A 17,388-nucleotide genomic window follows, 5' to 3' on the forward strand; every position below is an offset into this window, starting at 1 on the left:
TATAAATCTGTAACAGACATTTAATTTCAGTTTAGCAGACAGGGGAAATGTTTTTCGCCTGTGGTGCTTCTTTATCTAGAACTTTAAAGTCAAATCTTTACAGAACACATGCATTACATTAAAGTGGCCAGAACCCTCGTATTGCACGTGTGAATGAGTGTCTCACAGGGACTATTGGAGCTGCGCCTCTGCCTGCTGCTGCGCTCTGCCCAATGAGAAGCACGGGATGTTGCTGGGACACGCACAGCCACAGCGGACGGTGGTCTCTCTCTCTCTCTCTCTCTCTCTCTCTCTCTCTCTCTCTCTCTCTCTCTCTCTCTCTCTACTTTGATTACAGCCATTCTTAGGCTATTTTTGTCATAATCCACGTCCGATTTTGTCCATATTAATTGATTTCACGAGCATAATAATGAGCAGAGGGAGTCAGTTACTCGTGCGCCCTGGCTCCACAGACCATTCGCAAACTTTGGAAATCCAGTCCAGATTAGCTGCTCCACTGCTGCTGCGCACTGAGAGGTAAGTACCTGTTGCGCCATGATCTGGATCGGACCGACAACGGTCAGTCCACTGCACTTCTTAAAATACGGATACGTGTTTAACTTCACTGGAGGAGGTGACACTATGCTCTTCTTCCTTTCTGGGATTGCATTTGTCACAGTCCAGAGCAGGAGGACCTGGAGCTGCCGCAGGTACCCGATTTATTTCACAAGCTTCTGCCTAAAACTAATCCTTTTCTGAATTCGAAACTTTAAAACAGTCAGAATTTACATATTGCATTTCTTTCTAAAGGACTGATATACTGTATAATGACAGAAGAAGGCTGGAAATTGGAACGATTTGTGCAGAAATGGTTTCTTTCTTAATATTAATGTTGGGATGGATCTTGGACACCACATCCCCCCCCCCCCCCCCACAGCAGTGTGCCAATTCCCCTACCGGAAGACTTTGTCCTGGCATTGATCAAACCACACACACGTTATTCATTTAGTTAATCATCATCCTCCGACACTCCTGACGTCACACGTTTTCTCAATGCAAGAAGCGGGTTTACTCTCATCAGGTAGGACAAAATAACATTACCACATTATAACTTTTACTTTTTATTCTTCTCTTTCTTTTATTGTTATCATTTTTTTTATAGATTTTAGGTATATGTGGCTCATACATAAATAAAAAATGACTAGGCCTACTAGAATCAAGTAAATATGATAAGATGTACCATTAAGAAATTATTAATAACCCTTTTTTTTTCAACATTATTATTGCTTTTCCCCACATTTTTGTCACTTTTTCAATGTTGTGGGGTTTGGTTTTTGGTGTTTTTTTCCAAAGTTTTTTTGTATTTTTAATTTTCAGCACTTATTTCGACAGCCCATTTTTTTTTATGACAAAAAAAAACTAATACCTGAAAATGGGTCAATTTGACCCAAAGACAACATGAAGTAACAGTTGCAATAATGAAATACAATTTCTTAATTTTTTATGGCAGATATATTTTGATTATTTAGCTCATTTTTCTCATATTAAAAGGCAGAAATTTGTGTAAAACATGCTATATACAGTTATATGCATGTTTTATGCAGGTATATATGTTGTGAAAGTAACATAAAAAGTTAAAGTGACTATATGTAAATATGTAAAGTGACTATATGTCACTTTTAAAATGGTTCTGTGTCATTTTCCGACTGATGTTCTTAAATGAGCTGTAACAGCAAATGAGACTAACAGTGAAAAGAACACTATGTTTGTATAGTTTTTATTTCCGCAAAGTCCCAAAATGATGTACAGCAGGTAGACGGCGCTACACAGCACACATTCTGACGGGTCACGGATTTCACTGTAACACCGGAAAAGCCTGTGTTATTGAATATGCAGATACAAGGTAGCGGGAGATTTCTTTAAATAGGCCTAATGGTATTTTTATTTTATTTTAGAAGCTACCTGGTGTAGTTGTGACTGATACGGGTCAGGACCATCACAGGAAAGAAGGACTTGTGGAAGATCCACAAGTCGGGCTTTCAACACATAGAGAAAGTTACGGGATTGTAAATGATTCATAAACGTCCCAGAATTTGGTATGTATGCAATATGTCTGTTTCATTCATAAAATAATCTTCAGATTGCGGGATATGGTTGCACGTCAGTAGCCCACATTAAATGACGTCCCCTTCCATCTAGCGCAGACATTTCATTCCTTTTAGTCTGCGTTTGTCTTTGCCTACTATTTTCTTTTCCCTGGTCCCATGGTACTTGTGTAAAGTCATGAAATGCACTATAATAATCTAAGTTATTATAACTCCCAATACTTACCTGGTTTAGCTCACGATACATCCAAAGTAGGCTAAGTTACTGTATGTGTGCAACACTTTAAATGCAACAACGCATCTGTAATGTATTCTGTTATTGTAAATGAATTATTTTCTGTCTGAGCAGAACATTCATTGCAAATATATAAACCTCCCTGATACGCAAACTCAGTGCTCCTAGTTTGGATCCCAAAGGCCCAATAGATTTTAGTTTTTCCTCAGCACTTGCAAGTAAAGAGACTAAAACAAGGCGGCAATCCTGGCGAAAGCAGAGAGTACCTCAGCAGGAAGCCAGGCTCAGCTTAGGCAGGCGCTGGAGACGGAAGAGACACGGTGAGGACATTTTCAGCAGAGTCCCAACAATGGGTCATAATCATATTCTTCACTGAAGTTCTGAGCCTGAAAACTTACCACATGGAGGGGGGGGAAAACAATCCGGCAATGAGTGAGTTGAGAGCCAGGTTTCTTATACTGAGCTTGATGGTAAATGGAAGTCAGGTGTGTGTTAACCCTAACACACACACACACACACACACACACACACACACACAGGGGAGGAGACACAAGGAAATCCAGAGGGCACAGACCGTGACAACCGTAAAAAAAAGATCGTTATGACAGCGCGTGGTAAAAACATTACCACTTTTGTCCAAAAAGGGCCGCTAGAATCAACACAAACTGAAAGTTACAAAAGGCTAAATATTAACTCTAAGACTAAATATTAAATCTACGACCAAATATTGAATCTAAAATTTAAATCTAAATGTTAAATGTGGAGCCAAATTCTTATAAAATATGCAAATAGACCACGCCATTTGCTAATCTGGCTAATGGACCAGAGACTGGTAGGACCAGGCTAATGGACCACAGTCTGGTAGGACCAGGCTAATGGACCACAGTCTGGCAGGACCGGGCTAATGAATCAGAGTCTTGCAGGACCAGGCTACTGGACAAGAGTCTGGTAGGACCGGGCTAATGGACGAGAGTCTGGCAGGACCGGGCTATTGGACCAGAGTCTGGTAGGACAGGGCTGATGTACCAGAGTCTGGTAGGACCAGGCTAATGGACCAGAGTCTGATAGGACCAGGCTAATGGACCAGAGTCTGATAGGACCAGGCTATTGGACCAGAGTCTGGTAGGACAGGGCTGATGTACCAGAGTCTGGTAGGACCAGGCTAATGGACCAGAGTCTGATAGGACCAAGCTAATTGACCAGAGTCTGGTAGGACAAGGCTAATGGACCAGAGTCTGGGAGAACCAGGCTAATGGACCAGAGTCTGGTAGGACAGGGCTAATGTACCAGAGTCTGGTAGGACCAGGCTAATGAACCAAAGTCTGGTAGGATATGGCAAATAAACCAGAGTCTGGTTGGACCAGGCTAATGGACCAGAGTCTGGTAGGAAAAGGCTAATGGATCAGAGTCTTATAGGACAGTGCTAATGTACCAGAGTCTGGTAGGACCGGGCTAATGGACCAGAGTCTAGCAGGACTGGGATAATGGACCGGAGTCTGGTAGGACCGGGCTAGTATTTCACTGCTTTATTTTTTTGTTTTTTTTTTAATATTTTGACGGGTGCATCTCTAAATGAATAATATGACAAGTTTTTCTTTTATGTCATTCATGATTGTAGACTCTTGTGTATTTTGCCACACTTTGTCTACAGATTGGAGCTGGTTCCTAATTTGAAGCGTGACAAGCCAAGATGAAATCAAAAGAAAGGGCCATCGTTTCCCTGCTGTGTGCGACTACTATCTGTGTGTCTTGGAGAGGATTTAGGTCATGCTCCCCGCCCCAGGACCAAAGGCCCTGTGCTTGTGAGCGATGTTTATCCAAAGATGATCCGTGTTTTATGAAGCGTTTCAACAAATCTGTTGAACCATTTTTGTCGGCAAACTACAATCTCTCAGAGGACGATTTCAACTGGTGGAAGGTACGTTGTAAACTCGCAAGAAAACCGTCTCTCAACCTACATACACCTGGTCCCACGAGGGGGAAAAGGAGGGCTTTGCGCCCTCAGTTGTATTTTCTGCCCCCTTGTTTCCACATCACTCATCCATAAAACGTACAAACACAACAACACAATTACTATTAGGCTTTAAGTTCTACTTGGCGTCTACATCGCAGAAACACCTGCAGGAAGCAATAGGAGAAGAGGGGAGAGGGGCAAGAGAGCACAAGACACCGGGAAAGGGAAGAAGTTGAGTCACTAACATGCATTAATGCAATGAGGTTGCATACAGATGGAGAGAAGGAGGAAGAGAGAGGTGCTCAGTGCATCATGGGAAGTCCCCCAGCAGTCTAGGCCTATAGCAACGTCACTAAGGGATGGTTAAGGACTCTCATGAGCCAGCCCTAACTATAAGCTCAAACAAAGAGGAAAGTCTTAAGCCTACTCTTGAAGGTGGAGACGGTGTCTGCCTCCTGAACCCAAACTGGAACCTGGTTCCACAGGAGAGGAGCCTGATAGCTGAAGGCTCTGGCTCCCATTCTACTTTTAGAGACTCTAGGAACCACAAGTAGCCCTGCATTCTGGGAGCGCAGTCCTCTGATGGGGTAGTAAGGTACTCTGAGCTCTTCTGATTATCAGAAGCTTGACCAAGCTAGAATTGGAAATGAGTGATGGAGAATCGGATTGAAAGGAGATCGATGATCCGTTATTGTCTGCCCAAAGGCACCTGTCACATCAGGGTCTCAGTTACAGTCAAGCGATAGCCCACACATCCTAGTTAGACATAACAAAGGTAACGTTAGCCTAACATTACTTTAGCACTAGCTATACTTTTACTTTGTCAAGCTATACTTGTTATGTAAAAAAAAAAATGGACTTGTTACTGCTTCAAGAAAAGCCATATTTGTAAAGGCTGACCCTGTTGCGGCAACGCGGGTAAAGCCCGGGTGAAATAGTTAAATTCATCCTACTTTATGAAAAAATAAATCACGCTCTTGCAACGTTTACCTACCCCCTTATGACAAGGTTCCACACAGCGAATCATCGGTGAAATTTTGCCTAGGGGGTGTGCTTGCGAAAACAACAGGGCCAACATGCAAGACGGCAACAAAAGAGCTGACTAATTTATGTATAACTTATATATACAATATTTAAGTTTGTGTGACAGATAAACAACAATCCGTGTTTTCACAAGCATCAATGTTTGCCATCGAAACATTTAATCAATCAAATGTACGAGTAGCCTAGCTAGCTGCCTGGCTAGGCTACGATGAAACCCAATGTCCAAACATGCTAGCAATTAGCCTGTCCGCTAGCATACAGCGGCCTATCCAGTGTATGTGCACTGACTAAGTTTGTGTGTCACATAAATCATAATTCGTGTTAAAAAGTACCAATGGTCTTGTAGAACCATGTTAATCAAATACAAGTTTTTATGATACAGCGCTGATAACCTCCGACATCTTGGTTGGACTTTTGTAACTCCCGCCTCCAAACACAAACAAGCAGACCTGATTGGTTCTCCACTGGTCCTCATTTGAATAAAGTTAAAGTTTCGTAAACTTGGTTTCGCTCCCCTCAACGTTTCGTTCTCTTCTCGCCCAATTAGGGCAAATTTTGTTTCCAATTGAAAAAAAATTACGTGGAATGTTAGTCATTTGACCCAGGCGCCGGGCCTGCATCATGTTCAGTCTATAATTATTGATATTTTTATGACCTATTTAAACCAAAGACCAGGAGAAAAATATATTAAATTTAAACATTTTTAATTTCAAAGTAACTTTCCTCTGATTATAATCCCCTCAATTATAGAAACACAAATGTCAAAACAAGCAGGGAAAACACTCAAATAATTAGAATGTAAACAAAAGTCTAAAATCACACTAAACACTTAACAGTTTTCTCTTAACATGAAGTTGCAAAATTAATGAATATGTAAGAAATGCTTCATAAAGTGTAATGAAATTACATTTAAACAGAGAAACCTGAGAAGAACTTCTGCAAGTTCAGTGCTAGGAAGTTTACCAGCTGATTCGCCTTCTGGTGAATACAGTGTGTTAAAATATGTACAGGGTTTTGTAAAAACAAGAGAAATTAAAATAAAACTGAGGTAAACTTTACATCTGTAACATAAAAAAACAAGCCTGATACGGTACAGTAACGTTGACTGAAATTTACAACCAGCATAGAATTTGCTAGAAAAAAGTAACTCTTACTCTACACATACTTGAACTCTTGAAGTAGGTTTTCATTTCAGGTTTTGGGCTTGGAACACCAGCTGGGTGACCGTCTCTGGGTCTAAAGCTGTCCTGGTGCATATAACAATATTACCCCCAGAACTGAAAATTCTTTCTGAGGGAAAGCACTTTTTCGCCTGCTGAGGCAGTATGGGAAGTTGTGTTCATGTAGCTCTGCCTGTGACTGGCCTTGGTCTTCAACCATGATCTCGGACACTGCTCACATTTGAATGGCCCCTACCTTCACTGGTCTCATGCACTGGGTTTTAAACCCAGGGTCCATGAAGGCAGCAATGTCAAGGAGCTCGTCTGTGTCAGGGCCAGCATATTTCTCGTCGAGATAGGCCATTATTTTTTTGTCTTCGGCTCTTTTGTGAGCTGAGTGTCCCCCTTATTAACTTTCAGCAAATTGAAGCGGAAAAAGTGGAGCGCAGGCATCACGTACGAGACAGTCACATATGACTCCCCAGGAAGGGAGTCTGTGAACTCCAGGAGAGGAGTTAGGGCTGCAGGCATTGACTCAAGGACGTCAATATCCCGCCACGTTGGGATCAGGTGCCGCTTGTTTTTGTCATTAGACAGAAGTGATGGCCTTTTGATGCTCTAGGACCCTTACCAGCATCTTCTGTCGTAAGCCCCACCTGGTTAGTGAGTCTGTGACCAGCTGGTCGGTAGGACGATGGAGACGTCGCTGTGCTTTAGAGAGCGCGCTCTTTTCCTCCCATGAGTAAGAAAAGGTGGAGACTGCTTTTTCACACACACCTACAGCCCTTTCCACTCTTCTATCCTATTTCCTGCAGCACCTGCAGAAAAAAAACGCCAGGGTACATAATTATTAGGACACACACACACGCATCAGTGTGTGAAGCTGCTTCCTCAACATAGGAATACACATGGATGACAAGCATTAAAAGGACATTGCTACTCACCGCTAGCTGGGTGCAAACGATGGCCAAAACACTGCAGCCGTGTCCAGTTGTTCCTCCATCACTTCTCCTGTGTGGTCTTTGGGGTAATATGCTGTTTTGTGAAATCTTTGAGGATTGGGGGGGGTCGGCTGCAAGCAGATAACCTCAAAGAGTGTTTCTGCTAGGATAAAGTGCCCGTTTATTCCGCCACAGAACACAGTAAAGCTGCGAGCACACACTCACACTATCAATACCTGATGCAAAGTAAACACTACTTTGCAAACACTTGATGCAAAGTGAACACTACTTTGCAAACAAAAACACCAACACTGTTTCTGCTAAAATAAATGTGTCTTTTTATTCCGCCACAGAATACAGCAAAGCAACAAGCATGCACATTTACTCAATACGTGATGCAAAGTAAACACTACTTTAAAGCTCTTACCTTGACACAGGCCTGGGGAGCCGTCAGTCCGGACAGAGCCGCATCAGCGTGGCTGGGCGTTCGTACGTAACCCCAAGCGGACTCCATCGGACCGAGGGACTCTCCGTCTTTTTATTCTCTTAACAAACAAAGGATGGTGTGCGAGCGGGGAGGGCCAGTCCTCACTCTCAGCCCATCCTTTGGTGAGTCCGGCGTCCATGTTTCCGAAACCGGAGCGCCGCTCTCAAAACATTAGCTCGATGGTCTCAAAACATGAGCTCGAGGGAGAGCTATTCTCAAAATATGAGACCAAAACAGGTTATACAATTGATGAAATACAAATGAAACACAAAACAATAATAATAGTTAATACAACAGTGTATCTCTCAAAACATGAGACCAAAAACAGGTTATATAAGTGGCCCACTTATCTGTTGTCAAGGAACATAATGCAAAATAAACTTTTTCCTCCACATATGCAGTCTCAAGGCGTCTGGTTTTCAAAACCTCAAGAGCACGGCTGGACCACATGTCAGACATTTTGCAAAGCACTCAGCTGTATTTCTTGCTGCACATATTCTTTGCACGTGGGTCAAGCACATGTATGAAATGTTATAACCTGGCTTTTTGACAGTGCTAAGCGGAAGCATGCCTTTGGCTATATGATATGCCGCTGCCTCCGTTGTTTTTTCGAACCGTTTAAATGCTTTGTCATAAGACACTGATGTGGAACACCCCTCCACGGTGGTCTCCTGCTTGTGCGGAGCTGCCGATGTTGTTGGACGTTGCACTCCAAAGGGTGTTTAACAAATTTGTGGTATTACCAGTCTTAGTGGGGAGGATGGTCTTGTATGATTTGTAGACGACATTGGTCTGACTACGATCAGACTTATAAATCCTAAAAACTGCCATACTGGCGAGCTGCCTTTTCCTCGCTCGCAGCAACACTCCGGTTCTGTTGAAGAATCCAACATGAGACGATATGGCGCAACCAAATAGATACTATTATATGATTGGCTGTTAGTGTGTCACTCCCTACGTTGCTAGGTTATCGGAGAGTGAGTGCCTTTGCTCAAGCAACCAAACTTGCTTCGCAACCTCTGGTTTCTTTAAGTGGAGAAAAAAATGATCAAGCCTTTCATCGAACACATTTTTTATTGATATTGATTACGAGACATAGGGTTGTTGTTTTAACGCCTACCACTGTGTTCATAATAATCCATTTCTTTGGTGTGCCTGACAGCGCTTACAGCATGAAAAGGGGAACTTCAGGACCTTCAGAGCAACAGTGGCCAGGCTGTTTCTGGTAATCCCACTCAGTCCAGATGTTCTAGAACCCAGCCCTGACCGCTGCAGGACTTGTGCTGTGGTCGGAAATTCTGTTAATTTGAGGAGATCACATTATGGACCTCTCATAGATTTCCATGACATCATCATAAGGTAAATCCTCCAGCAAAAGAAAGCAGTGTTCTTCTAATATTGTCTTGGGTCACAATGATTTGAGTCAGTGGGGCAGACATCATATTTATTTCATCAATGTCAGAAACTAAAAGACAAAATTTAAGCAGTCCCCTGATGGACTTCTGCCAAAGACAGTGACATGTGAAATATATCCCTCTGCACTATTTAGAATGAATGCTGGTGTAATTAAAGGCTTTGAAGCAGATGTTGGGACCAGAACAACTCATCGGGTCATGTATCCAGAGAGTTCTGTGGATTTAGATAACACCACCCATCTTGTTCTGGCTCCATTTAAGATACTGGATCTTGAGTGGCTCACAAAGGCCCTCACCACAGGATTTAAAGGAAGGTGAGTCTATGGTCCATGTGATCATTTTTTCCTGGCAGAGTTTATGTTGTTTATAACGAAACTATGATGAAATGTTTCTTTCCCCCAAAATTCAAACAACAATCAAAACATAAGAGAACATGAACATACATTATGCCAGGGGGAATCACAATTTAACAAAATCTGTTAATGAACATTTTATAGTGGGTTCTCACACATACTAAATGGATAAAACGTAAAATTTTGAATTAATTTTAAAAAGAATAGTTTGTGGTTGGCGAAGTTAGACTTACGAATATGAAAGTTAGTGAGCAACACTCAAATTAACCTTATGTTTGGTTTTTCCAATGATTAAGATGAGACGATGACAAAATGGTACAATTGTCATTAAACACGTGACAAGGTCAACATGCAACATTGAAAAAAAAAAGAAGACAACATTCTTTAAAATATCTCTCTTAAATCAATTTAAATGGCGTAATTAGAATAAGGTAACACTCTCAATATTGCAAAATAACCTCTTTAAATGTTAAATTTTAACATTACAGTAACCTTAGAGGTCTGGACCATAGATGGTGTTGGTTCTATGTCTCATTGAACGGTGTACTAAATTATACAAGAGGCTCTGTTAGTAAAGGAGGACTCAAAACGCACGGCTCAGGGAAAAGGATTTATTGGAAGGAGCAAGGGAAAGGGGATTGGCAGGGTGGACGCCGGGGACCGGGAAGCCAGGAACAAGATAGCGGGGAAAACGCGGGATAGATGGCTGACAGGTGACTGGGAAGCAAGGGGAAGACACGGGCACGGACGGAGACCGGAAGCCGAGAAAGAGACAGGGACAGAACACATGGAGCAAGAGCCGAGGAGGAGGCTGGAGGTAGAAGGGCGCCGTGGGAGGAGGACCGGGAGGAGAGCCAGGTGACCGGAGGGAGGAACAGGGGTGGAGATGACACTGCTAAGGAAGGAAACAAAAGGAGGTAAGTACATGAAAAACACAGGAAGACGAAAGGTTTCAACAAGGCTTGTTTTAGCAAAGTTCACCAGTGTGAAAGAAGCAACGATCAAGCGAAGAGTGGATGGAGAGCCGGGGTAGATTGTTGATGATTGTCAGGTGTGCGTAGTCAGCTGACTTTGGCAGGGGAAAGGGAGAAACCGAACCGCAGAAAAAAACACAGGGCAGAACAGAAAAGTCTGAAAAAATAGTAAACAGACATAACTCACGGCCAGGGGCCTGTTGCACGAAAGTAGGATAAAGACATCCAGGATAAGTGAAAAAGCGCAGCTTGACTTAGTGTGACCTGCTCATCGCGGCTTAATCGGTTGCACGTTTGCCGAGCCAGGATGAACAGGTGGAGCTATGTCCAGCCAGGTGTAGATAGCCAGGATAAGTGCACGTTCACGGCTTTCTCAAATAGACCACGTTATCGATCACAGATTTACTGATGCAGAGATGAGAAGACGCATGCGCCAAATGTTTCCCCCAATGAGCAGCATCTTCTAATGGACAGTAACGAGGAGGGGAAGAATATGGAAAAAGGGAAATACGGCTCTAAGGGAGAAAAAAAGCCCAACATAGCGGACCCGACTGAATGTGTGGGGGTGTAAAAATATCTACTTTGCCTCAAAAGTGAGCAGAGGGAACTAATGTTCCTCGGGAAATGGACCAAGGACTTTAGGCTTAATTTCAAACCCTTATTCACAACGTGAGAACATGTTTTACAACCATGCACAAATCTCTATAAGCTATATCTAATTATTTATACAATTAATGTTCATATAGAACAATCAGAAAGGGACAACAACTAGAAAAAAAAGTAAATGACTTCAATACACGCTGTGAGCATATGTAAAACAATATTCATGTTTTTTTATTCTTCTGACAAGTGACCGCACCAAAATAAAAAGATTAAGAAGCATTGTGGTGTTCCCAGTGTGATGAATGATAACTCCACTACATACGTGCTGTATATAGACCACGTTATTATACCGGTGATGTGAGACTTATTAGGAAGGTTATGAAACCAATGTAAGGTATATCAAAAAACATTAGGCCCACTTATTAAGGAGTAACACAAACTACCCTTTACTAGAGAAGGACAAGCAACAAGAAAATGAAATCATGAATGTATTGGTCTCTGACCAGTCTGCCATTATTATCATCTGGGAACATCGCTACATTAATATCATCTGGAATATCGCTACATTAATATCGTCACACTTAATCTCCGGAGCGCGTCCTGTAGAAACCTGAAGCTGAGACCACGGACGCTGCGCTGCTCATCTCTACTTTTACAGAGAGAGTGGACACTGACACAACTCGCAAGTCTGCTGGCAGGCAATAGCCACTGGCCACCGGCCACCGGCTACCGGGCAGCGGCGGCCACCGGGCAGCAGCCACCGGGACGAGGCGGCCACCGGGCACCGGGCACCGGCCGCACGCCAGGCAGCCTCGACATAGTACCGTCCCACCGGGAAAAGTCCCACTCCGCATCTGGGTGCCAGTGCAACCATTTCTAACTTCTAAACAGCTGTAGTAGAGTTTAAATCAAACTCGCGACAACAATAGAGACAAGTAGGCTAATGCATGTTAATAAAAATAAAGCAGAACACATGCAGAAGACAACGGAATAACTGTTAAACACGTTTATTTCGGATCAGACAGCAGCTGATTTGACACATGAGACTCCAGGATTAATCTTAAAAATTTTTTTTTTAGTTTCATTCTACACAATAAGAAAAATCAAAAGCAAACCATAGACAAAACACTGGAACATAAAAACATGTCCCAGGACAAAACATACAGAGAGGAAAGTCGAGAGGGGGAGGGGGAATAAGAGAGATGTCCACAGCTTACAAATATTACAAGCAGAAACAGACATACACAAACACATACATAAACAGATACACACAGACAGACACAAGACAGGGGACCAATCACAAAGTCAAACAGAGGTAAATACATAAATTCACCGCATAGATTTCAAGGACTCAGCAACGCTGAGACAAGTGTCCAAAGTCTGTCCTGGGGCCCCATTAATGCGAGCTGTAGATAGTTTAATGTATACAACATCCAAATAAAAAAGGATCCATGTACGAACAGATAACTCATGAGGTGGCTTCCAACAGCTTGCAATCATCCTCTTAGCAGCTGTAAGTCCAGCAAACACACTAAGTTTTTGAGCTTTAGAGAGCTGGAATGCTGACAGGTCATTCAGACCTAAAACATTGACAGTAACAGGCACAGTGTCATTATTCAAGGCGGACATTTTGGATGCAAAATTGTTCCAGAACCAGCTGCACAGTAAATAACCTCTGAATTGGATGGATGGGCAAACGCCTCTGCCAGGGAACACCGTATGCCTTGAGTGACGACCTTAACTGAAGGTAAAAGGAAAAAAAAAAAGGAGCGTAGTAGATTGAATGCATTTTTAAGTAAGAAAAGGGTAACAGGCCAACCTCGCCAAAAATGTCTTTAAGACAATGAAGCCCCCTTTGTTCCCATTGTGGAGCTGTAATGGGCCTCCCACCAATCAGGAGTGCCGTATTATTGAATAATGGGGAAACGTGTGCCAGTTACAAGCTATATGGCCGTAAGTTTTTGCCAATCTTCAAGTTTTGATAAGATCAGAGATAATGGGGCGGAAGCGTAGCTGGCCCATTTGTTAGAAACATTGGCAAAAAGGACATCATGGAGTGACCAAGGCTTTGTCATAGCACTTTCTACGGTAGGCCAGCAAACAGACGTATCTGGTTTAAGCCAGGTAAGGAGGGGTCTTAAGACAAAGGACCAGAAATAATGTTTAAAGTTGGGAACAGAAAGGCCACCATCCTCTCTCCTAACTCTAACAAGCACAAAGTGGTAACTCATTGAAGTTGGAACCATATAAAACCATTATTTGACAAAGTAGGGCCAGGAGCTACACCTTAAGCTGCAATCTCTGTCCAGCCAATCACGTTACTCCTACTACTACTTAAGATTATTCTTTTGTCTATGTTGGACTTTGTTTCTTCCATCATGCGTCTTTAAATACCTTGGACACCATTCACCAAAGGAAACCTAGCACTACAACCATGGTCTAACAACAACTTAATCCTCACTTAGTGCTATATCATATTAGGTTGCCTAAGCAGCAATATGTAGCAAACAAAAAAACAGTGTGTGTGTGTCTCAAATATATATGTCACAGTTTTTGATGAATGTTGCTGCCGTCTTATTATCGTCTCATCTTAGTCATGGAAATAAAGGTTGTTGATATACATATTTCCTCAAAGTTTTCATTAACGAAATCTATGTCTATAGATGTCTATGTCTATTATCTAATCTATAGAACTTCCTCCTGAGATACTGTAAGACCTTAGCATAAACAATAATGATTGTTTTACAGTTCTTCATGTCAAATGTTACATTTTACACCATTTTCAACAGATCATATGCACCGGTAAAATCAAAAATCAAATCTAATACAGATTTGGTAAGTATTCAGTAACAGTAAACTTTATTGGCTGCAAGGGTCACAGTTCAATAAAATCAAGTTTTAATTCCGATTCACAACAGGTGATGGTCCTAAATCCTGCTTTTATAAGGTATGTTCATCACACGTGGCTGGAAAACAAGGGTACTTACCCCTCCACGGGCTTTCTGGCTTTGATTCTTGCCCTGCATATGTGTGATGAGGTAAGATGATCTTTAAGTTAGAGTTTTCCAGATTTTAAGCCGGCTGTTACCACGTCCTCGGGTTCTGACTTTGTTTCCCTTTGTTTTCCTAGGTCAGTGTGTTTGGCTATGGAGCAGACAGCGATGGAAACTGGAGTCATTACTGGGAAAAAATCAGAAACAAAAAGTTCAAAACTGGAGGACATCCTGGAAATACAGAGTACAAACTGATCCAAGAGCTAGATCAGCAACAGAAACTCAAGTTTTATACAGGATTCTGAGTTTTGTCTCAGCATTTAAAGGAAGGTTGTGGTAGGTGAGAGTAGAAGAACATGAAGGGATTTCTCAGCTGACAGACACCAACCTTTTATGTTTTTGCATGTCTATGTAAATCTCTTGGTCTTGCAAGACAGATGCTTCTTCTGAAGGATTATTTGCATGTGGTACTGACTCTATGAAGCCAAAATCCCATTAATACAGGCATTGCATTATTGTCACATCATAATGCACATTGGTTTCTATTGGCCGTCGGGGATCAAGTGAAGCCGTCTCAAGGGACACGTCGCAGTGGAACAACTCAGCGAGAGACTGCCGGAGAGGATTGTGTTTTCTGACATGTTGTGACGTTTCCGCCATGGAGTTTGTGTTGATGTTATGTCCACGTTTTGAGCGTCAAACAAATTAACTGGCACAAACCCAAAGTCAGGAATCACACTCTCACAAACCTTGGTATGCGCTCTCGTGAAATTCGTAAGGGTTGTCCCAATGTCAAATTTCAAAGGGCGAGACACTTTCTGAGCCCTTTCTGTGAGCAGACTTCACCAAAGGAAATTACCCACAGTTCAAAGAATTTGCAGTTTTTTATGATTGCTATGACAATTTTTCTTTCCTTAACAGTAAGCACATCTGTCTCTGTGGGCTATACAGTTATCACATTTCTTGTTGCTTTGACACAAAATGCATTCGGTTAACACAAATTTAAAATGCTTGAACATCTTTTACACACAAGCTCAACCGAGACCAAAACAATGGATTTTCACTGAAAAATTTGCTAATGCTTTCACACTGTGAGCCAGAACACATGTATCATGTAAAAAGCTAACTGAAGCTAACTTACAGGCTAAAGTCAAAGTGAACAGCTGTTCATATTGTAAACTGAAACACTAATATATCCCCTGCATTTTACAGTATTCCATTGTTATTGTAAAAGAGAGGAACAGCTGATTGAAGTTATGCAAATAGATCAATCACAGCTGATTCCCATCTAGGAAACACACTCAGCTGTTCAGGTTCTTTCAATCACATGACCATCTGTTTTTACAGTATTCTTTATAAATGTTACAGTAAGTGAGTGTTGTACTTTGACAGCAAGGAATGTAGCTCAGTGTAAATTATTTTAGGAAGACCTAACTATTAATGGATGCTCTCCTAAATCAATTCAGCTGTTATCCTAATAAATGTATATTTCATCACGTGTGTATTACTGTCGCATCTCTGCAACTAGTCTCTCCTGATTGATATGTATCTCAGTGTAAATCCTTTCAGGAAGACCTCACTCTTCATCAATGCTCTACCTAACTCCAATCAGCTGTTGGAGGCGTTCACCTTCACGCTAAACCAATCAGAATGCTACACAAATGGCAAGGGCCAATCACAGAGTCACAACTCTGCTTTAAATAATCAGTTTCTCCCTTTGCTATCAGCTGTCGTTAGAGTCTAATCCATTGCGGGTCTGATGGTTCTCTAGCCCTATATATACATATATACGATGGAGTCTAATCGCCAAAGACTTTGTCCATTTTGTATGAACTGTATAATAAATCTTATTTTCATATCTGCAAACATGTCTCTCCTGATTGAATTACAGCCAACATCAAAATCAGATTTTGTCAATGATTTTATTATAAATCACAATTTTGATTTTAACTGAAACCTAGTTAGACCATAATAACAGCGCTGCTGTTCTCATTGAGTCGGCTCCCCCTAACTTCAGTTTTATGAGCGAGAATAGAGTGAATAAGAAAGGAGGTGGAGTCGCCATTTTGTTTAACCCTGGTGGGAGGGGGGGGGGGGGGGGGGCATGACCAAAAAAACAAAAATACAACCAAACAATATAATGAAATAGGGAAGGAGAAATTGAATGTCCTGGTTTGACCTCGGCATACTAAACAATTTTGTTGTACACATACATCTTAGGCATATCTTTTTCTTTTTTTACTTTTTTTGGGCTGCGTCTGTGTTCTTCGTCTTCTTTGTGGTATCGTTGGATTTTTGGTCCTCAACTTAGCAGCCAGGTGCAAAGCCGGCATGGCCCGTAGTTTGACTCTAGACCTGAAGCTGCAGCGGATTCTTGCTAGCGCCGCACGCAATGTCCCAGGACAAGAACACAAAGAAGGAGATTCAGGAGAATGAAAAAGACAACGACGACACACGTGACTCCTAGGAGGACCAAGACCGCGAATCTGGCGGACGCATGTCACACGACAACGGTCGCCACGACCGAGACCCCGACCGTCACCACGAGTACGTCGAATAAGGACAAAGACGAGGAGGCTCGGAAAGTGCGTACAGAAACGGCAAGAAAATAACTAAGAGGGGGGAGAAGTAGCAGCGGCGGCGGCAGTAGTGGTGGAGCAACAAGAGGAAATGTTTGTGTCGAAGGACGGAAAAATTGACTGGTCCTTGAAAACATATCTGCGTTCGGCCTGTTTGTCACGCGCCGAATAGAAGACATCGTACGCCACAATGCCCCTGAAGCAGTTCCACGCATACTCGAGACTAATGCGATCCGACGGCCGAGAGCCGGCAGACGGGCCGCGGACAAACGTGCCGCTCATCGAGAGGCGGGAGCGTCTCCCTCGCACGGAAGCGTGAAAACGCTCCTCGAGCTCGGAGGGCGACGGGCGGCTCGACGGCCACCGTAGCTGCAACAAGTACTCGAACTGCGTGGCGAGACAGAGTTGATTACAAAATATGAGAAAAAAGAAGTTCTTACACAATGTAGCTTCAAGAGTTTGTAGCGATAGTAGGAAAAAAAGAGCTAGTTAAATGAAAAGAAATACATTGCATTAATCTGATAATTTAAGGTATTTTTACCTGTGTAGAACTGGTTTGTTGTTCC

General features: G+C 42.4%; 1 protein-coding gene and 1 long non-coding RNA gene across 6 annotated transcripts; one reads left to right on the forward strand and one right to left on the reverse strand.

Annotated features, from left to right (window-relative positions):
- The first annotated feature begins 370 nt into the window (after positions 1-370).
- LOC116694319 (CMP-N-acetylneuraminate-beta-galactosamide-alpha-2,3-sialyltransferase 1) lies at positions 371-15,942 on the forward strand. 5 transcript variants are annotated; one of them, XM_032524004.1, is made up of 9 exons: positions 885-1,060; positions 1,935-2,075; positions 3,971-4,237; positions 9,068-9,264; positions 9,455-9,634; positions 14,040-14,085; positions 14,169-14,288; positions 14,381-14,589; positions 14,677-15,942. In XM_032524004.1, exons 3-8 carry the CDS (start codon positions 4,010-4,012, stop codon positions 14,546-14,548), a joined length of 939 nt encoding a protein of 312 aa, XP_032379895.1. In that variant the 5' UTR covers positions 885-1,060; positions 1,935-2,075; positions 3,971-4,009; the 3' UTR covers positions 14,549-14,589; positions 14,677-15,942. The 5 variants fall into 5 exon arrangements, with proteins under 5 accessions (XP_032379892.1, XP_032379894.1, XP_032379893.1 ...); XM_032524001.1 differs by lacking the exons at positions 885-1,060; positions 1,935-2,075 and adding exons at positions 371-516; positions 659-689 and having other exon boundaries at positions 14,381-15,941; XM_032524000.1 differs by having other exon boundaries at positions 886-1,060; positions 14,381-15,941.
- LOC116694322 (uncharacterized) lies at positions 8,809-13,689 on the reverse strand. Its single transcript, XR_004333107.1, has 3 exons — positions 13,678-13,689; positions 12,987-12,991; positions 8,809-8,924 (listed from the first exon to the last, which is right to left on the reverse strand). It is a non-coding gene; the product is annotated as an uncharacterized LOC116694322 (long non-coding RNA).
- Positions 15,943-17,388: the final 1,446 nt, after the last annotated feature.

This window comes from Etheostoma spectabile, chromosome 8 (genome assembly GCF_008692095.1).
Source record: "Etheostoma spectabile isolate EspeVRDwgs_2016 chromosome 8, UIUC_Espe_1.0, whole genome shotgun sequence".
Lineage (NCBI taxonomy): Eukaryota > Metazoa > Chordata > Actinopteri > Perciformes > Percidae > Etheostoma > Etheostoma spectabile.

What these genes read in the sequence shown, in the direction of transcription:
- LOC116694319 (XM_032524001.1), top strand. Translation starts at nt 4,010, where the DNA reads ATGAAATCAAAAGAAAGGGCCATCGTTTCCCTGCTGTGTGCGACTACT. An exon ending in ACGATTTCAACTGGTGGAAG is followed by an intron (nt 4,238 to 9,067) that starts GTACGTTGTAAA and finishes TGTGCCTGACAG; the next exon opens with CGCTTACAGCATGAAAAGGG. An exon ending in TTCCATGACATCATCATAAG is followed by an intron (nt 9,265 to 9,454) that starts GTAAATCCTCCA and finishes TGCACTATTTAG; the next exon opens with AATGAATGCTGGTGTAATTA.